Source organism: Macrotis lagotis, chromosome 1 (assembly GCF_037893015.1).
Source record: "Macrotis lagotis isolate mMagLag1 chromosome 1, bilby.v1.9.chrom.fasta, whole genome shotgun sequence".
In the NCBI taxonomy this organism is placed as follows: Eukaryota; Metazoa; Chordata; class Mammalia; order Peramelemorphia; family Peramelidae; genus Macrotis; species Macrotis lagotis.
The window spans coordinates 758,079,108-758,100,903 of record NC_133658.1 but is presented as its reverse complement, the minus strand read 5'-3'; the positions used below and the strand labels follow the sequence as shown (position 1 = coordinate 758,100,903).

The 21,796-nt window shown below is 37.8% G+C and overlaps 2 protein-coding genes across 5 annotated transcripts in view; one reads left to right on the top strand and one right to left on the bottom strand.

The window, feature by feature from the left end:
• The first annotated feature begins 732 nt into the window (after positions 1–732).
• TBRG1 (transforming growth factor beta regulator 1) lies at positions 733–6,943 on the top strand. Of its 2 annotated transcripts, XM_074216426.1 has the most exons (9): positions 734–1,114; positions 1,773–1,843; positions 3,358–3,590; positions 4,049–4,185; positions 4,452–4,598; positions 5,158–5,255; positions 5,408–5,518; positions 5,774–5,916; positions 6,581–6,943. In XM_074216426.1, exons 1-9 carry the CDS (start codon positions 965–967, stop codon positions 6,724–6,726), a joined length of 1,236 nt encoding a protein of 411 aa, XP_074072527.1. In that variant the 5' UTR covers positions 734–964; the 3' UTR covers positions 6,727–6,943. The 2 variants fall into 2 exon arrangements, with proteins under 2 accessions (XP_074072528.1, XP_074072527.1); XM_074216427.1 differs by lacking the exon at positions 5,408–5,518 and having other exon boundaries at positions 733–1,114.
• Positions 6,944–8,365: 1,422 nt separating this feature from the next.
• Positions 8,366–21,796, bottom strand: part of SIAE (sialic acid acetylesterase) — a 49,805-nt gene continuing 36,374 nt past the window's right edge. For all 3 annotated transcript variants that reach the window (XM_074216423.1, XM_074216424.1, XM_074216425.1), the window contains 3 exons: positions 10,845–10,999; positions 10,197–10,392; positions 8,366–8,644 (listed from right to left, as the gene is read on the bottom strand). In XM_074216423.1, coding sequence (XP_074072524.1) covers positions 8,432–8,644; positions 10,197–10,392; positions 10,845–10,999 — 564 coding nt within the window. In that variant the 3' untranslated portion in view covers positions 8,366–8,431. The remainder of the gene's footprint in view (positions 8,645–10,196; positions 10,393–10,844; positions 11,000–21,796) is intronic.

The window sequence follows — 21,796 nt, the reverse complement described above, 5'->3', positions numbered from 1 at the left end:
CCTGGGGACCCCATAATGTTTTTTGACTATTGTATCTTTAATTTTTTTTTAATTTTATTTCTGTTACATGCAAAAACAAGTTTCAACATTCACTTCCAAACCTTGAATTCCAAATTCTTTCCCTTCCTCCCACCCCACTAAACCCTCATTGAAAAAGCAAGTGATTTGACATGGGTTAAAAATATGTAGTCATGAAAAGCATTACCCCAATAGCCATGTTGTAAAAGTAAACATGAATACCTCACCCCACCAAAAAAAAGGAGAAACTTCAAGAAAAATAAAGCGGATAAAAAATAAGCATTCATCCACCATCAGCTCAATCTTTGGGGTGAATAGTATTCTTCAAAGTTTTCTTGGGTTGGGGCGGCTAGGTGGTGCAGTGGATAGAGCACCGGCCTTGGAGTCAGGAGGACCTGGGTTCAAATCCGGTCTCAGACGCTTAATAATCACCTAGCTGTGTGGCCACTTAACCCCATTGCCTTGTAAAAAACTAAAAAAAACTAAAAACTTTGGGGACTTGCGATATCTGACCCTAAAAGCTGGAGGAGGGCAAGCCGGCCTAGACAGAAATCTGTGGGGACAGGAAGACCCATCCTGAGATGGGGGGAGGGGGGGTCCTCCGAGGGCGCGCAGCCGCAGATTGCGCGTGCCACGGCCAACTGCCCCCTTCCAAAGTCGGCCTCAGCAGTCGGGGGCACAAAGCATTCTGGGCAGGAAACGTCACTTCCTCTGAGCCCGGCTCCCTTCCGGTGACTAACGGAACCCGGAAGCCCGGCGCCGGCACTGCACAGGGCGGCACCGTGTAGACCGGTCCCTGGCGTCCGGGCCCTCTCGGCCTCCCCCGAGTCGAGCCGGCGGCCAGCCCTTCTCTCCCGTTCCTCTCCCGGGAGCAGGAGCCGATGCGGCCAGCCCAGGCGGGGCCTCCGGAACGCGCTCCCTGGAGCCCCGGAGGCCGAGTCGGGTCATGAGCCTCCTGGGAGGCTTCGCCTCCTCCCCGCTGTCCCCGCTGCAGGCGAGCAAACCCAGGATGAAAAAGCCCCCAAAGAAGAGTCAGAACGAGAAGTACCGGCTTAAGTACCTCCGGCTGCGGAAGGCGGCCAAGGCCACGGTCTTTGTGAGTCCCACCGCCCCCGCCAGGCCCAGCCGCCCCACTCCCACAGGGAAGCCCCTTGCCCGAAGCCTCGTCCGAGTTTTCTCTCAAGAAACTGCTTCTCGGGCGCAAGTCTCTCTCCTTTTTTAAAAAACCGAGGCAGTTGGCAGGTCGCACTATTTTATTTATTGTGGGGAGTGAAAATACCCATTTTTCATCCTCTCAGAACCATCCATTTTCATCTCCTCAGAATTCTGGAAAAAAAAATGTGGACGTGGACTTAATGAATGTAACGCGTTGTGTTTTGTTTTGTTGCTTCCTTAAGTGTTTCCTCCCAGCTGAAATGCCCTTGAGCAACTAGGTTCATGAAGTACTTAAGTTATTTCAGGGGCATCTCCAAAAAAGTCACTGCAGGTTCTCACTAATCAGGCTTAACTTTCAATTATGTTCTGGCATGTATATTAAATGCTTGAACAGATACTCCGCGTAGGTCCCCTTGTAGAACCTATCACACCCAATAGGAACCTTTGTTCCTGTTTTCTCCTTAAGCTTCAGTAGATGCCCCAAGCACGGAAACTTAAATAACAACCTATATCTTCAACCAGATTTCTTAACTTTCTAACCTATACTTTTAATTTCTGATCCTGTTTGTGATGATGCTTTTCCCAAATTTTTCCTAAAGGAAAATGCAGCTATCTGTGATGAAATTGCCCGCCTTGAGGAAAAGTTTATCAAAGCAAAAGAGGAAAGAAGGTGAGTTGGTTATATTTCATGAATGCAAATCACATTTTTGGTGAGTTGTACAGAATGATCTAAGATTCTTTTTTCACCTCTGAAATTTCAGCACATGATGGCTATCCTAGACATGTAGACTTTCTTGAATAGTGAATCAGTTTTCAACAAGGCTAGGTGACTCAATGAACAGAATTCTAATAGGAGACATCATGCAGAATTGTACCTGCAAGATATGCTGTGGAAATGGAAGGCGTGAGTTCAGGAAGTGATGCTATGACTTGCAAGTGAATTGGACTTAAGTGAAGGGGTTGCTGTGCAAAGGCATTGGAGGGAGAAGGGGACACAGAGGGAAGACCTGAAGAAAGTAGAATTTAAGTTGAATCTTGCTTAAAACAGGGAAACCAAGAAACAGGAGACAATTCCAGACATTGGGAACAACTAATGAAAAGGCACAGAATCAAGAGGTGGAGTATGATATGTGAAAAACACAGGAGACCACTGACACTGAATCATAGAGAGTAGAAAAGAACCAGGATGTGAAAAACTTTAAAAGCCAAACACAGGACTTTATGCCTGATCCTGGAGATAATTGGGAGCTTCTGGAGTTTATTGGATAGGAAGTAAAAGGGAGTATACCCTGACTAGGAAACCAAAGCATCAGGAGACCAGAGCAGTAATTTTAACAAATATCTGTTGAGTGCCTATTGATTGTTCAGTCATTTCTGGCTCTTCATGATCCATTTGGGGCTTTCTTGGCAAAGATACTGGAGTGATCGCCTTTTCCTTTTCCAGCTCAATTTACATATGAGGAAACTGAGGCAAACAGGGTTAAGTGACTTGCCCATGGTCCCAAAGCTAGCAAGTGTCTGAGGCCAGACTTGAACTCAGCCCTTCTTGATTCCAGGTCCAGTGCTGTGTTCACTGAGCCACCTAGCCAACCTGTTGCATGCCTAGTAACATGTAAATCTGTACATGGTGACTTTTTAAAATTTTATTTATTTAAGGCAATGGGGTTAAGTGACTTGCCCAAACTCACACAGCTAGGCAGTTATTGAATGTCTGAGGCCACATTTGAACTCAGGTCTTCCTGATTCCAAGACTGGTGACTTTATCCACAGTGCCACCTAGCTACCCTCCATTGTTACTTTTTAATCTTTTGGATCTTCATTGGGATTGTACCTTATCTCTAGTTTCACTCCTTTCCTCCCCCCCTTTCACCCACCTACCTACCCAGTATAATATTTACCCTAACTCCTTGAGGTAGGTAGTTCTTTTATTTCAGATCAAAAAACTATTCCGAGTGATGTTTTACCGTAAATTCTGTAATTTGTTAAAAAGCTAACCTGAGATTTGAATCCAGGTCTTCTGACTTGCAAGTGCTGTGCTCTTTCTACCATATAATATTGACATTGTTGTACACAATTCTAGTGTTCTTTAGTGCTCAAAATTCAAATAGAACTTTGACAAAACAAAGCATATACTATACTTTTTCATCTTTTTTATTTTGTCTTGCCCATTCTTCACTATTGAAGGTACCTCCTGAAAAAGCTACTCCAGCTGCAAACTCTGACTGAAGGGGAAACCCAGGCTATAGCAGCCACCCACAGTTCAAACCTTCCTTTGAGTTATGGTGTGGCCACTTCTGTGGGTCCCATTCAAGGAGCTGGACCTGTTCCTATATCCAGCTCTGTGGTTGAAGAAACATTTGGGAAGAAACCAAAGAAGGAGAAAAAAGAAAAAGGAAAAGAAAACAACAAAGTGGAAGGTATTTTACCTAAGGGTGTCAGTCTACCAGTTTTGTCACACATTCATAGTAGATACCCAGCACTATGATTAGTGTCTACATATTGCCACTAGAACACTGCTGGTGGGAAGAATTTCCCACTTTGATTAGACAAGGAAAAAAGCTGAATGTCTGTCTCTTGGATACAGAGGTACAATCCTTAGTGAATAGGTCACTTTTGAGGAAAGCTCTCCTGGCTTTGAGAATTTTAGATGAGATTGAAGCTCTTAGTGGGGAACCTTGGGTTAATTGGTTATCATGAAGTCGGGTGAATTAGTAAGAACCTGAACTGAAGGGTTCTGAGGAGGACCTAAGGAGGCATTCCTGTGCCCAAGCAGTATGTAGAGCCAGAAAATTTACCTGTAGCTTCCACATATAAATTCTTCCCCTTTCCTCAGTACAAGGGTCCTAAAGTGGGTGACCCCAGATTTGCGTTTCAGTTCTGAAGAAAGCATCCAAGAAAAAGAAAATGGAGGGAGGTGCTCGCAAGCTGGTTCAGCCCATTGCCCTGGATCCCTCAGGACGGCCTGTGTTTCCCATCGGACTAGGGGGTCTAACAGTTTATAGCCTAGGGGAGGTGAGTGAGACCAGTGGTGGGTAGAGAGGGTGACCAGCTAAATTTGGGAATGGGAGTAATGTCTGCAAGACATTTCTGATCTGTTCCCATTAGCAAATAATCCTTTGTCAGTCCACACTATTCCTAGAAAACTAGTCCCTAGGAGACCAGGTCAGTTTTCTGCTATACACACACTCCAGGGATATGAGTCACTATTTGTCAACTCCAGTTTGTCCCAAGTTGTGACCACAAACCATGTGTGGGTGGGGGGGCCCTTTTCACCATAGATCATCACTGATCGGCCTGGCTTTCATGATGAGGGCGCTATCTACCCTGTGGGCTTCTGCAGTACCCGAGTGTTTGCCAGCATGAAGTGCCCAGACCAGAAGTGTTTGTACACCTGTCAAATCAAGGATGGTGGTGTGCAGCCCCAGGTACTATATATGTAGATCCTGTAACTACGGTGAGTGTTCAAGGTATGGCCTACCATTTTAAGAAACTCAGTGCCACATAGAATCAAGAACAGTTTGACCCATTTGGAATTCATGGTGGGCTAATTATAAAAGAAACTAAGCTAGCATATAAAACTAACTCTCTTTTCTATATTTTTCTTAAAAACACAGATTTCCCAATTTCCCACTCATCACTACTTCCCTGCCCCCCAGATTTTAAACTTTTAAACTTTAAAAACTTTAAACTCTTGAACTTTTCTTGGCCAGTTTTTAACTTACATTACAACTGAGATTGAATGAAAATGGAGAGTCTAAGATAAATGTATACCAGTCTGCCTGACCAGTCTAGATAAATTAGTGGCTTACACAAACTAGCCAAGTCTTTCCCAGGGTTTCTGGATTCTTGTTTTGTCCTATGGGGTAAGGCAGAGTAGCTGGTAATTCTACAGTAAGGTAATTATATTTACAAGAGTAGCATAATTTGAATTCTACCCTCCCTTGGGAAGATCACTGTGAACTACTCCATTATCATCTTTCCCAGTTTGAGATTGTGCCTGAGGATGACCCTGAGAATGCCATTGTAGGCTCTTCTGCAAATGCCTGTCATGCTGAACTTCTCAAGACCATCAATGCAGCTCGGTGAGTTAGCCTACTTCTGGGCAAAATAACATGTTTTGGTACAGTGAGACATTTTTCTTTGCTCTCAGCTTTGGCCTGAGGTCTTCCTTCCTGTCACTTGAATTTTTGTCCTCCTGAGTAGGCCATTCCAATTTCTCCCCTTGGTTATTTAGGGGGAAGCTACTTCCTAATGTGCTTCCATCTGGAGCTGATTTCTTTGGGTTTTCTCATCCAACCATTCACAACCTGATCCAGAGTTGTCCAGGAGCTCGGAAATGTGTCAAGTGAGTGTGGCCACTTTCCCAAGGGAGGAAGGATCATAGCAGTCAGCTGACCAGGAAATCTATGGCTAAAATAGGACTCTCTATACCAGTCTCTTTTAACTTTAATAGGGTGGGAGAAAGAGAGCTAGTGGAGTAGGGAGAACCAACTAAGGATCTGGATGTTGAAGGATGTTCATGAAAACGTAGTACCCAAATATATATGGTTGAGGAACAGAGATTGTATTGCTCACTGGAATGCTTCCTCTGATCCTACAGTTACCAGTGGGTGAAGTTTGATGTGTGTAAACCTGGGGATGGACAGGTTCCCCAGGGGCTGCCAGACAATGATGCAACTATGAGCTTTGAGGCCTTTCAGAGACAGGCCTTTGAAGAAGATCACAATGATCCTATTCTTCCAGGTAACATCCTTCACTTTTGTTTTTCTTGTTGAAATTATCAGACTTTCAGTCACCCTTATCCCTCTGCCCATAGTTTAGGATAATAAAAGCCAAGGTCTTATCTGAACTGGAAGTAGAATCAAGCCTTAGGCTATAGAACTTAACTGCTTCGAGAGGTTATTTAGCACAGTTGCTAGAATTAGTATCTCAGTCCTAAGGATCTAAGGAAATCTATTCCCTGTCAATTTTGTTGACATACTGCCAAGAAATGGCACTGAAAACCTGTGTCTTTAACAACTAAGCAAGCTTAAAGATGTTTAGCCATTGGTTCTGGTTCTTACCTTTTTAAATTGTTTCCCCACAAATGGAGGCACAGACATCATATTCTCTATATAATTGAGTCAGTTCAAACAGAATAATCTACATTTACAGCCTTTATCTAAGGACTGAACTGAAATTGTGCTATAATTTACTTTGACCTTAAGAATCCCTTCACATCTCAGGACCTCAGCTTCTTCCTTTGTAAAAAAACAGCCCTCTAAACTAGACAGGCTTATTGAGAAAACAATCCTGATAAGATAAAGGATGGAGGAGATAATTGTAAAAGCCTTTTTAAACTATATTATTAGAATCATGACCTGGTATTGTGGCCCAGGTAGCAGAAGAATTTATATTGTTTTTCTAGGATCTCTGGATCTCCCAGGGCTCCAGCCTGCATCATTTGTATCATCCTATCAGCCCATGTTCCTGACACATGAACCCCTACCATCCACTCATCTGCAGCACATTAAGTCTCCATCCCAGTGCAGCCCAGCCCAATCCTCAGACTGAACAAAGCAACAGAGACTACACCAGGCTTACTATGCTGAAATTTTTAACTTAAGATAAAACTTAGAACATACAAAACTAGTAAAACCCTGCCACAGTGATGGAAGCATTGACATCCTCTATCACTGTTATCATAGAAGATCTCTTGGCAGTGATTTTCCCTGGTTAAAAACTTTGGCTGTTTTTATCTTTTGTTAATAAACTTTTCTTGTCATTCCTGCTTTGTTTTCAAAATGTTGTAATTAGGATCTTACTTTGCTGCTACTATTGTTACTGCTTCTGCCTAAAACTAAATTCTTCTCCCTTCATGTAATTCATTTTGATGAAGTTCACAATACAGAAAAAGATGATTCTGACTTAAGGCTAACAGGTTATTATCTAGTTCTATATTTTAATCTGAATCCTTCCTTTGGCCACAATTTCTATTCATTTTCAATGAAGACTTCATTGAAAGCAAGAGCTCTGTACAAGCATTTTCCTTATCTTTTATGCCACTTCCCTAGAGACATCCCTAAAGTTTGGGCTTGGATCATCTCTATCCTAGCTTTAGCTTTTTTCTTCCTGGACTACCATTCTGTTCTAGACAAGGTACTGACAAGAATAATTTCCTTGTTCTTGCTGCATGAGATAACTAGTCTTGAGCCTCCTCTGCTACTCCAAATTTCTTAACAGCAGTCTTAAAGATAACCCTCTTAATCATCCTGATAGCCAATAACCATTGATCACCAACCCTGTTTATTCTGAATACCACTAAATAAGATGGGATGCTTTTCATATTTCAACAGTACAATTTCTGATTTAAAAAAATAGACTGCTTTAAATAGTACTAGATAAACCTGGTTTAATAAAATTTTCATTTGACTTGTAATATAAAAAGTATGTAGTCCATAATTTGAACAGGATGGTAGAAAGAGTAACATATTTGGAAGACTTGTGTTCAAACCCTGCCTGACTAGGTAGCTGTGTGACTGCAGGCAACCTCACAATTTCTTCATCTATAAAAGAGATGATAGAGTGTTGTGAGGAGAGTATTTTGTAAATCTATACAAGGCACCACATAAATTGATATTAAAGCATAGATTCTTAATAAGGTAGGAAGAAAAAACCTGGGGTAACAAAGTAACTTTTATTTCTATATTGCTTATCAGAAAGATTTGCTTTCTTTAGAAATATACAAAAACCCAAAATTTAGAGACAGATAAAATAGATGATAATTTCACTTTAAATGTTTCTTCTAAGTCTTTTTTTATATTGTACTTTCTTATGGAATTTAAATTTTAAATTAAGAACAGTGCTTAAACTATTTCTCACAATGTGACTATGAAGAACTTCTATGAGAAAATATCAGTGCTACTGATACTTTGATATTTGAGTTATTAAATCTGTTTAGTTCTGGCTGGCTTTTCTTCTAAGGCAAATGGGGTTAAGTGACTTGCCCAAGGTCACACAGCTAGTAAGTGGCTGAGGCTGGATTTGAACTGGATTTGACTCCACAACCAGTGCTCATTCACTGTATCACCTAGCTACCCCTCTGGCTAATTTCTCAAGTTTCCACCTGTGGTTATTTTTATAGAAAAGCAGGCAGAAATTTAAGAATTGAGCATTTCATTTAAAATCTAATCAGAGCTCAATTGAAATGAAATCTCAGCCCAACTTTTTTTTTAATTCCTTTTCCTCCCCAAATTTTCCACAATCAGGAGTCTTAGCTCTAAATGACTGTGATGAATGGTGGGGCTGGCAAGGCACTGCCAGGATTGTAAATGGGGCACTGTTTGTATTCACATGGCCATGTAGTCCAGGCATAGCGGAGAGCAGTCACGGTGCCATGGCAGGAATCAACTCTAAGGAAGAGAGTTTTGGAGGAGGAGTTGCCCATAAGGGCTGGAATCCACTGGCACTGATGGTCACTGCAGCATGAAATCTGAAACAAGAAGAGGTCCCGTCAACTAAATCAGATTTGGTTTCAAGAAATTTCCCATGGCTAAGGAATAACAGGAGAGAAGATTAACTCCTGGTCTTGAGCACATTTCTTATAATAACTAGGAATAGGAAACAACAAGAGAAACAAGTCTGTATACTCTATCCCTAATATGTTGCACAGTCCTTGGCATATACTAAAGTGCTTTTCTCCATCCAAAATTAAAGGCTTGGTGCAGAGGCACCACCACTGACCACCCACCAATGGGGCTAAAGCTAGCAAAGCTTTCATTTTCAAGGCCTAAGGAACTTCAGGCAGATGTTAAGAATGTAACTTTGGCAGTGACCCTGATATATAAATCAAGAGGGGAACAGAGAAGTACTTTAAAGATCACAGAAGGAACTTTAAGCAAATCCTTAAATCCTTCTTGACCAAAACCTGTGGTTCCTAGTAAATGAGAGGATCTAAGATGAAAAAAGGCCTATTACACCTAAACAAAAGTAAAATTGCAGTCTTACCAAGACTTTATAAGGAGGGCAGCCTGGTGGTGCAGTGGATAGAGTGCCAACCCTGGAGTCAGGAAGACCTGAGTTCAAATTCGGACTCAGGCACTTAATACTTAGCTGTGTGACCTTGAACAAACCACTTAACCTCATTGCCTTGCAAAAAAAAAGTTTATTAGGGACCTACTAAGTTGGAGGCACTGTGCATCGACCCTCAAGATACAAAGACTTTGCCCTCAGAAAGGGCATCTATGGGGAGGGAAGTGGGAAGGAGAGAATGACATAGGTAGGGGAAAGTCATATAAGCAGATAAGACAAAGAGGAATGGTAATTGTGGCTCCTGAGGTAGAATTTCTGGGTTGACATAGTTTTCATTTGGCATCCTCCATTTTTTCCCTTCCACCATTTCCCCAGTATTCTAGTGTTGCCCTCTGTAAGGTTCATAGAGAAGGAACCTCAGAGATCATATCATCCAAACCCCTCATTTTTCAAATGAGAAAACTAAGGTTCAGAGAAACAATAAATTGTAGAGTTGGAATTTGGACCCAGGGTTTCTGACTCCAAATCTAACAAATGCTATTTGCTGTGTGTGGCTCTAGACAAATCACTTTATCTTTGGATGTCTATTTCCTCCAGTATGAAGGACTGACTAATTCTTGGCTAAAATATAGCTAGCTAATTGCCAAAGCTTAACCCATATAAAACATTTGCATATTTAAAAGAGGATATGGTTAACACAAAATAATCACTAATGAAATTTTAAACACAGTCAAAGTACAAGGTTAATATTCTAAAGATAGGAGTGCATTTAGGTATGTGGCCTGTAAGGTAGCAAACCTCATTACAATATCCCAGGAACTAAGGTCCCATTTTCTGTTTCCTAACTCTCTTAAGATTTGCCTTCAATTTGCTTACATGCTCAACTTGCTAATAATATTTGTTATATCTGTTGTACATTTCACTCTTGGTCCTGACCCACAGAAATATTACAATTAAATTTATTAAGGGACCCTTTGGTGAGTTGAATCTTCAATTATTTTGCTATGCCTCACCTCATAGATCTTGTCATCTTGCTTCTGCACTTGGATTTTCTGATGGTATTCAAGTTTGAGAAGTTCCTTGTCAACTAAGAGTACAAGCGTCTCAGGCAGTGGACCCTGAAAAGGAAGCATCTTCTCTCCATAAGCTACAGCACGAGCCCCCAAGTGCAATCTATAGGCCACAGTTTGCTTATCTCTAGGATGAATACTATAAAAAAAAAAAAGAACATGTAGAGTATTAGGGGTTTAAAAAGTTCAATCAGCTGAAAAAAAAATCTAAATAATTTTCCAAACAGGATATAGTTGGGCAGTCATCTGTAGTCCCAAGCTATTAAGCAGAATTATGGTGAATGGTGTCCAAAAGTGCTAGCTTGGTTCCCTCTTTCCTTAAACTGATGAATGGCGTTAACCAAAGGAGGTGATAGAAGGTCCAATTCAGATCAGGTTCCAAAGCTATAAAGAAATTCACCTAAGTCAGCTGCTCCCCTGGGTATTCCTCACTCCATCCTAAAGCCACCTGGTTTCTGACCCAGATTAGTTTCCCATTTCCCCCACAATATCCTCTTTCTCAAACAGCCCTACTCTGTTCTCTCCTCAAAATGAGGAGGCCATGCCTCTGAACAAAATACACATTACTCAAGTCAAATCCAAAACTTGTACCTTCCAAAAGGAGAATCTCTATCACAGAGATCCATTGCCACAGCCATGAAGGTATTGGGCATCCTCACATTGGGGACACTGCCAAGATCAGCTGTTTGATGCCAACGGATTCTTGGGAATCCATAATCCTCATCCTTAGACATAGTTGTAGATAACTAGAGAAGAAAAATATTTGGTTCAGAGTTGTAGATAACTAAAGAAAAATATTAGTAACATGCTAGATTCTGACTTAATTTTTTCCCCACTAGAAGGGCTCTCTCTTGTATGAATTATAATTTTAGGGAATGGAAAGTATAAGATACAAGTCTCTTCCATATGATTAAATGCCCAGTAAAAGATAAAGACAGTGCTATGAGTTTCAAAGAAAGCAGAGATCGCTTGTGGACAAGGAAGACATCATAGAAAAGTCACAGAATCAAGCAATTTTAGAGTTGGGAGGGTTTGGGAGGCTATCTTAGTCCATCTCATATCCCTCCCCACCTCAGAAACCCCCACTCATGAAAAAATGCCCAATATTTTGATCCCTAATGTAATCATCTAGCCTCTACTTGAAGACTTCCTGTGATAGGAAACCCATCAATAACCAATTGGTCTACTAATTAAGAAGTTTTGTCCTAATCTGGAGCCTAAAATTGGCTCTGTATATCTTACCACCCCTTCATTGTTCCTAGTTTTGCTTTCTCAAGCATGACAATGGACTCAAAATATGTCTCCACCCTGTTTACCTTCTGGATGCTCTGATAAATCAAACTATGGCACCCAGACCTAAACATAATATTTAAAATGCCTAAAACCATTATAGATGTCTTATCACACCTGCTGACACAACTTGAGAGATCTTTTTCAGACAAATTACCAACTAACCATCTAACCATTTCCTGTCCTGTAATTGTGAAATTTACTTTTCAATATAAATTTAAGATTTAACATTTATCCCTATAGAATTTTATCTTATTAAATTCAAACTAATGCTCTAATTAACCTGTCAAGGCATTTTTGAATCCTAGTTCTATCCCAACTCTGTTGTTTACAAATTTGATAAGCATGCTTCAATCCCAGTCTTCCTGTACTCCACTGTCAAATTAATACTCCTGAAATGCAGATTTAAGCATGCCACCACACACACACACAACACACACACACACACTTAAAATCCAGTGGCTCCCTGTCATCTCTAAAATATAAAATCTTCTGTTAATCACTTTTAAAAACACTTCCAACCTAGCTCCAATAGACCGTGAATTCCTTGAAAGCAGAAACTTTCTTACCTTTCTTTTATCTGTGTATTCTTTAGTTTGCATCATTTTATTCCTCCTCTCCAATACCATTTTGTTAGTAAAATATTTTATACTTAATTTACAACACTAATATACCAATCTCAGCTCCATTAATTTCCATGATTCATTAGCCATATGTTCATATCAGTATTTGATAGTTATTTTCAGGAACAGAACCTGCATTTCTTAACTCCCCAACATCTGACCATAATGCCTCAATTCCATTTCTGCCTTTATCTGCATATCCACAAAACTTCATCATAAAAGGAAAGTAGTGTCATCTGATCTCTTTTCCTATAGTCTGCCCATAATCATCTGAAACCATCCCTGCAAATCTGAGGCAAATTATACTTTTCTGCTGCTTCAGTCAGGAAGAAAACAGAGCAGAAAGAAAACAACTGAGAATATCTTTACATCATATAGAAATAGGGATGCTCCCAACTTTCTTAATAGAAATGAATTAGATCATAAGTAAGAATAGATACTATCAGGAAGAATGGTTAAGCCATGGTATATGAGTGTAGAGTTGGATTTTTTGTTTTTGGTTCCCCCTACCATGAAAAGTTATATAAAAGTAAACTGTGAAAACCAATCTGAAGGTCCTGTGACTGATGATCATATTACAGTATCAAGAATACTAAAAATTGGGGGCAGCTAGGTGGTGCAGTGGATAAAGCACCGGCCCTGGAGTCAGGAGCACCTGGATTCAAATCCGGTCTCAGACACTTAATAATTACCTAGCTGTGTGGCCTTGGGCAAGCCACTTAACCCCATTTGCCTTGCAAAAAACATTAAAAAAAAGTACTAAAAACTCACAACAAGGTTTCAAGTTCAATGTCTTAATTCTAAAAACCACAGTAGGGATAAAAAGGGTAGCACTGTCGGCCAAGTTCATCCTGTAACCTAAATGGGACAAACATTGATGTTGATACATCTGTACTACTCTGATTTTCACTTCTTCAGGTCAAGCTTGGAGTTAGTAAATTAAGACTAAGGAAATGTTTTCTTCCAAAAAATTCTATCTGCTGCTGTCACACACACACACACACACACACACACACACACAACACAAATGCAAACAGACGATAATCATTCCTGATGGCTATTTGGTCCTAGATAAATGAGTTATCACACAATTATACTTGCAGAAAGCAAGTAAATTCCTACTCTTGATTCTCCATGGTAATATTTGACTACACTACTATAGTCTAACCACAGGGAGGCACTAGCATCTCTACTTTTTGAGCCAAAAAGACATTTTCTCAAGCCTAGACATTAAAGGTTCTGCCCACACTATAAAGACCAGTTGAGATATTTGTAACTATTCATAATAAAGTTCATCAAAGTGTACAAATGGTCACACTTGAGGGAACCTACATAAATAACTCTATTTTGTCAGTATAAAAGCTTCCCTAAATTCCCAAGGGTATGGAATTTACTAAAGATTAAATTCTTAATCTTCCTTAATTAAATCTTAACAATTACAACTGTCATGTTGACTTCATTTGAGAATAAGAGCAAATGTGGATGCAATTGCAGGAAGTGATATTAAGAGAAAGATAAGATTAGAACAAAATGATAGTTCCAAAAGATTAAAAATAGGATGATCAGGGACAGTCAAGCACAAACAAGTCAGGTATAAAGCAAAACCAGGAACTGGTTTTGTTTTGGATTTTTCCTGACTTGTCACATGCCATCAGGTAGGAAGACTACTATGTAGAATCTAAAGGATCAAAAATATATGATAGTCTAGAAAATGGAACATAGAATGATACTATTTTAATACTAGAAGAGATCTTACTATCTAACATGTCACTTTATAGATGAGCAAATGATCACCCACACTTTAGTCTGCCCTCAATAATACCCTAGAGTAGTACTTGTTTTACTAAATTGGTATTATGAAAATTCAACTTTACATTCTGAAAGAAATCCACATTCCAAATAAACACTTATGTTAACTTTAGTTTACAGTGCTGTGCTTTCCCCCTCTCCCTCCCCCTCCCTCTCTGCTCCTGCCCCTCAGCTCACAACTCTAAACCTCACCAACACCAAAATAAAAAAGTCTAAAAGAGAAAACTCCAAATGAAAACAGAAGAATAGACATGTGGAGAGATCACCACCACCACCATCAGACTGGGATTTGGCATGAGATCTCCAAGGCTGAGAAAGAAGACTTTTGCTCCCCATCCCTGTGTCAGACCCCATGTGTCTGTCTTTCTGCTTCCCCATCAGTGGGCAAACTAACATGTAAAGGTGTACAAAACAGTCCACTTACCTAAAGTGAAAACTGTCTGTAATAGAAAGAATACTAAAACTGGAATTCAAGGTCCTGCCTACAAATCCCAGCTCTGCCACTTACTACATATATAAGATCAATCCTGCAAGTCCTTTGAAATCTCTGAGCATGTTTCCTTATTTGTATCTTCTAAGGTCCCTTCTAGCTCTAAATCTGTAAAACTCCCAGCCCAGTTCTGAACTGTCTTGCATACTTTGACCAGCTCATTTGTAAAATGAGGTAGGTAGACTATTATGTTTCAAGGTCCTTTCTAACTAAATTTGTAATCTTCCCATCCAATTCAAAATAGTATTACACACTATGACCACCTTAATTTTCCTTTAAAATGCTCAGTTCAAATCCAACCTCAGACACTTACTACTTGCTTAGCTGTGTGGCCTTGGGCAAGTCATTTAACCCCAACTGTGGTAAAAACCAAAAAAAGCCCTGCTTTTTTTCTATTGACTATTAGACAAAATAAATTTTTTTTAAATCTAGCATTCAAGACCATCAACAATTTGGCTTCTATCTTTTCAGCTTCTCTTGTTACTCCCTTCAGTTGCAAGATACATTTGTGTTTCCCTTGTGCCCCAAACATGCCTTATTCATTTCTACTTCCACACTTTTGCCATTTTGTTTTCCCAGTCTGGAATAGAGAACCAATTTTACTTTCTCTACACTTCTCTATCTTGCACATCCTCTAAAGTCTAGTTCAAATTCAATCCTCCATAAAACATTCCTTAACCATTTCTTGATTACTGTAAAAAGCCCTCCTTTTTTCTGAACTTCTGTATCAATTGTTGCCTATAATATTCATTTGCACTTCAATGTTATTGTTGTACTATTACTTATCTTCTAAATTCATTTTCTATATCCCTAAATAAAATTTAAATTCCTAACATTAGTGACCTTTCTGTATCCTCTGTTCACTATCTAGTAATGTTACAAAAAGATTAAATGACTTATCTAAGGACCTCTATCATGGCAGAGTCAAGTCAGTGCTCTTTCCAAAGAAATAATTATTTATCCTTATTCAAATCTCAGGGAAACAAATCTCAATTATACGTATGATTTCAAGGAGAAGTACACAGGTAAAAGAAATCTTAGACAGCCAGGTGGTACAGTGGTTAGAGTGCTGGGCCTGGGGACAGGAAAACTCATCTTAGTAAGTTCAAATCTGGGCTCATATACTTACTAGCTGTGTGGTTCTAGACAAGTCATTTAACCCTGTTTGCCTCCGTTTCTTCATCTATTAAATGAGCTGCCAAGAAATCCCCAGATGAGGTCACAAAGAGATATAATTGAAACAATAATAATAGCTAAGTCTAACTATAATGTCCAGAACTATAGACAAGAGTCAAAGTAATGGGAAAAGTATAGGAAATTTAATGGAAGGATAATCTATTAAAAAAAAATCATTTCTCTAAAAAAGGGATGCTGTGAAATGGAACCAAAAGAGACTGGAAGATGGTGAGGAAAAAAGTAACACTGTGGGATCTATTGGAATAAAGTCTAATTTAGACATTAATTCCAGTCTTTTTATATATATTTTATGTCTGGTTCTGTTGAGATTCTGTTTCCCCTCTTTTTGGAATAACAAGATTAATAAGGTTGTAAGACAGTTGGCAAGCATATTTCCCAGCTAACAAGGACTAGGAAGAATGAACATCAATTTTTTTATTGATATTTCTGTTTTAATTTTGATAAAGGCAAGGAAGAAAGAGGGGGAAAGTGTTCAGGTTCCATCTGGCCCATTTGAAACTGAGGTGGGAGGTTTCAGATTCCTTGAAAATAAAAGGATGAACTTGGGAAAAGGCTATAAAAGGGAGGTGATAAAAAAAAAAGCTTGTGTAACAATCAGATGTCCTCAGTAAGCTCAAGAACATTCCAGAATACAAAAAATGGACACTACAGGGTATTAAGTATATCCAATCTAGATACTCAAATTATTGGACAATTAAGACCCCGTGATGGGGTAAAATTGTCCTTAGAGAAGAACTAGGAAATTTTATTCATGATTCTGGTGATCCTGTAGTTCTTTCATGGGGAACAATATGTTCAATGAAACTGAGACTACCCAAAAACAACCCCTCAAGTGGATTAAAATCACACCAAGCAAGAGTCCTCTAGCCAGGGAGATGATGTAGACCCAAATCAGACTTCCCAAGGCAGCTACAAGCTCCCAAGTCTAGAAGACTAGGGTCAAAGGAGTCCGACTATGTCAAGTTATTCACACTGTATATAGGAAAGTAATTTAAGTGTCCTACATATTTTATCCCAAGTAGCTAATCAATGACTTTCAGATGCTTAACCATATATGGATATATAAATACACACACACACACACACACACACATATATAAATAAACATTTAAATTACACAGGAAAATAGAGTGCTAAAAACAAGAGGGGGAAAACAGAGAAGCACTGCATATATAAAGTGAAACTGATATATATGTACAAAACAACTTTTGGCAAAGTACAATACTCATTCCTTTTTTTAAAAAAATGCTAGAATAGGAATAAATGGTGTTTTCCTTAAAATGAAAAGTAATAGCCATATAAAATCAAAACCAAATACTATCCATAATAAGGATAAGCTAAAAGCCTTTCCAAAAACATCAGGGGAGAGGCAAAGATGTCTATTACCATTACAATTCAATATAGTATTGTACTAGAAATGATAGCTATAGGAATAAGAAACAAAACTATCACTTTCAGCAGATGATATTATGGTTTACTTAGAGAACCTCAGATAGTCAATTAAAAAACTAATCAAAACAATTAACTTCAGAATAATTGTATGATATAAAATAAACACATAAATCATCTGCATTTGTTCATATCACCAATAAAAGCCAGCAGGAAGAGATAGAGAAATTTAAATTTCATTTAAAAATAACTTTGGATAGTATGATATATATAGCCAAGACAGAGGAATTATATGAACACAATTATAAAACATTCTTATTATAAAGATGGATCTAAAAATTGGAGAAATATTAATTGCTCATGTAAACTGAGTCAATATAATAAAAATTACAATACTTAATTTACTTATTGAGTACCTTGCTAAACAAACTACCAAAAAATTACCTTACAGAACTAGAAAAACAAAATTCATCGAAAGAAACAAAAAGTCAAGAATATCAATGTAAAAGGGTATGGGGAGGGGAAAAGGAGAATTTGGTTCTAAAAATAATAGCTCTCAAACTATTCTATAAAGCTATAATCATCAGAACAATTTGGTATCAGGAAAGAAATATATAGGTAGAAAGATGGAACAGATTAGGTACATAAACTACAGAAGTAAATGAGCACAGTAATATAGTATTAGAAAAGCCCAAAGATCCGAAATATTGGGGCAAGAACTCAGTATTCAACAAAGAAATCTAAAAGAAACCAGACCAATCTCTAGACCAAAATAGACCATTATCTCCCTCCATCAACATAAGCTCAAAATGCGCACATGATTTAGACATAAAAGGTAATATCATAAGCAAATTAGTGAAGCATGAAAGAAATTACCTGTCAGATTCATGGACAGGGGAAGAGTTCATAATCAAACAAAAGATAGGGAAGTTCAATGACAGTAAAATGGGTCATTTTGAATACATAAAATTAAAAATGCTTTGAATAAAGACCATGCAGCTAAAATTAGAATAAGAAAAACTATCTTGTAGCAAGTTTCTCTGACAGAGGTTTCATTTGTAAGATATATAGGGTCCTGAGTCAAAATTATCAGAAAAGGAATCATTCCCCAAACAAAAAGTCAAGGATATAAATAAGTAGCTTTCAGAGGAATTTAAGCTATTAATAACCAGATGAAAAAATGTTCTAAATTACTAATAATAAGAGAAATGCACATTAAAACAACTCCCAGGTACCACCTTTTACCCATTAGATTGCAGTGATGATAAAAAAAGAAAAATTACAAATCTTAGAAAGGCTATGGGAAAACAGGTACATTAATGCACTGTTGGTAGAGCTATGAACCAGTCCAACTAGTCTGGAAAGCAATTTGGAACCATGTTAAAAAGCTATTAAACTATTCATATCCTTTGATCCAGCAATACCACTACTAAGTCTTTACCCCCTAAAGGGGGAAATGACATATATATACACAAAAAACAATTGTGCTGTAAGAAATGATAAAAGGGATGGTTTCAGAAAAAATTCTGAAAAAATTGGTTAAAGAAAGAAGGTCAGAAGACTTTCATGAACTTAGAGAATTTTGCATAAGTTCATCAACTTTTATCAACACAATGACCAACCACAATTCCAAAGGATACAAATGAAACATGCTATCCACCTCCAGATAGATCTGATGGACTCATATTACAGACAGAAGCATAATTTCTTATTTTTCTTTATTTTTATTGGCTATGGCTAATGCAGGAATTAATTTTGCATAATATGCAAATTTGTAATGAGAAAATATTTAAATAAAGCTGAAAAACCATGAGGAAAAAGAAGTAAGCTATTTCAGAAGCAACTACTCAAAGGGTATATATATTACAAAGGAAGAGAAACAACATAATCAAATGAAAGTTAACAAAGTGAAAAATGAAAATATAAAGGAATGCTACTTATGGGATAACCAAAAGCAAGAATTTTCTTGGGAAAAATTAGATCTAACAGATTAACTTAAATTGTTAAAAAAGAAAGGTTTTACATGTATATTAAAAAATGTTATAAGGTTGCCTAAAAAGAATAAGAACTTAAGAGAAAGAGATGCAGGAGATCAATAGAAATATCGAGAAATCAAGAAGTATAAGGAAAAAGAAAATTTTTATTAAGAAAAATGGAAGGGGCAGCTAGGTGGCGCAGTGGATAGAGCACCAGCCTGGAGTCAGGAGTACCTGAGTTCAAATCTGGCCTCAAAAACTTAATAATTACCTAGCTGTGTGGCCTTGGGCAAGCCACTTAAACCCCATTGTCTTGCAAAAACCTAAAAAAAAAAATGGAGATAAGAAAATTCTGAAGGACTTATGATGAAAAGTACTAAACATCTCTAAAGAAAGAACTGATGGAGTCTGAAGGCAGATACTTTTCTTTATTTCCTTGGAGTTATTTTTTTGTCTGTGTTTTCTTTCACAACTATACATGTATTACCTATGTCAAACTGTTAGCTTTTTCATTGAGAGGAGAGGAAAGAGAAAGAGAATTTGAAACTCAAAATTTTTTTAAAATGCTAAAATTGTTTCTCCATGTAATTTTAAAAAAATTATTTAAAAAATGGGCTTAACTAAAAGAGAAAGTATTACCATTTTCAAGATGTTACTGAAATGTGATTATAAAAATTAATAACGCAAAGGAAAAGGGCTTACCAATATCAGATCTCAAACTATACTACGAAACCACAACCATCAAAACAATTTGGTACCAGGTAAGTAGAGAGGTTGATCAGTTGGTATAGATTAGGTACACAATATCCAGAAGCAAATGAGTTTAGCATATGATAAATCCAGAGATCCAAGTTATTAGACAAAACCCAAAGTAATCTAATAGAAATTAGATATAGACCAGTATCTAACACAGTCTACCAAGATAAGTTCTTAAAAAGGTACATGATTTAGACAAAAAGAGTAACACAAATTATAGTAACATGGAAGTAATCCCTCTTGGATTTATGGAAAGGGGAAGAGCTCATGACCAAACAATACATAAAGAAGGTCACAGGAAATAAAATGAACTTTCACAACCTAAAACTAAAAAGATTTAACAGAAGCAAAACAAATATAGCTAAAATTTTTAAGAAAAGAAAGAAATTGAGGGAAGAGATCTTTGCAACAAGTTTCTCTGCCTTATTTTTAAGATATGTAGAGAATTGATTTCAAGTTATGAGAAATAAGAATCGTTCCCCAATTAATAAATGATCAAAAGGATATGAACTGGAAGTTTTCAGAGGATAAAATACAAACTATCAATAGTCAGATTTAAAAAAAAAAATCCTAAATCACAAATAACTAGAGAAATACAAATTAAATCAGCTCAGGTATCACCTCACATCCATCAGACGAAAGCAGAAGAGGCTGTAGGTGGACCTGTGAACTAACCCCAGTTTATAATTTCAGATTTTGGAACCATGCTAAAAAATAGGATAAATTATCTTTAGACCCTGTGATCCTGCTAGTAGATCTATCTACCAAAGGGATTTTAAAAAGATAATGTATAAAATATTTAAAGCAGAAATTTATTGTAGTAGCAAAGAATTAGAAGCTGAAGAGGTGCCCATCAATTGGGAAAAGGAAATGAAGAGAATAAGCATTTATTAAGTGCCTACTTACTGTGTGCCAGGAACTGTGCTAAGAGCTTTACAAATATTATTTCATTTGATCCTTATAATATCCCTAGGAGGGAGGTGCTATTATTATCTCCATTTTACAGTTGGAAAAAGTGCGGCAGACAAATTAAATGACTTTCTTAGGATCATGAAGTCAATAAGTGCCTGAGGTCAGATCTGAACTGAGATCTTCCTAAATCCAAGCTCAGTGTTGTTCTACATCACATAATCCAGTTGCTTGAACACCTGAAAGTATACTGAATATGTTGGAATACTATTGAATTGTAAGAAATGGCATCTACATGGCAAAGTGGATCAAGCACTAGGTCTGAAGTCAGAAAGACTCAACTTCATGAGTTCAAATCTGGCCTCAGACAATTTACTAGCTGTGTGACCCTGGACAAGTCACTTAGCACTGTTTGCCTCCGTTTCTTCATCTGTAAAATGAGCTAGAGAAGTTTATGGCAAATCACTCCAGGATCTTTGCAAAGAAAATCCCAAATGGGGGTCATAAAAAATTGGGCATGAATGAAAAAGGAGTCAATTATAAGTAATGATGAAGGGGATAGTTTCAGAGGAAACTGGGAAGATTTACATGAACTGCTGAAGAATTAAGTGAGCAAAAGCCAGAGAACAATTTATAAAATAACAGCAATAATATAAAAAAACTGTTAAGGGTTCAAGACTTCTGATCAACACAATGACAAATCACAATTCCAGAGGAATTCATGTTGAAACACATTACCTACCACTAGATAGAAAACACACACCACACCACCACCACCAGCAGCAGCCATAATACAAGAAAAGAAAGAAAATTTCATCATTTTCAGAATCCCCATTTATTGTCTTTCAAGCATCATCTGTTCAATTTAAAAAATCCTATGAGGATAATCATTATCATAAATGTGAAGATATTTTTAGCTAAGAGGAGGGCAGATTCCAGATAAAGGAAATATAATTCTTTTAACAGTAGCATGGCATAGCATATAAATCTGTCCTTGGAGCCAAGAAAATTTGCATGCAACAAATACTGACTCTAGCAGAACCAGAAACAATTTACACAGTAACAATGAAAGGAATAATACTGTAAAGACAAATTTGAAAGACT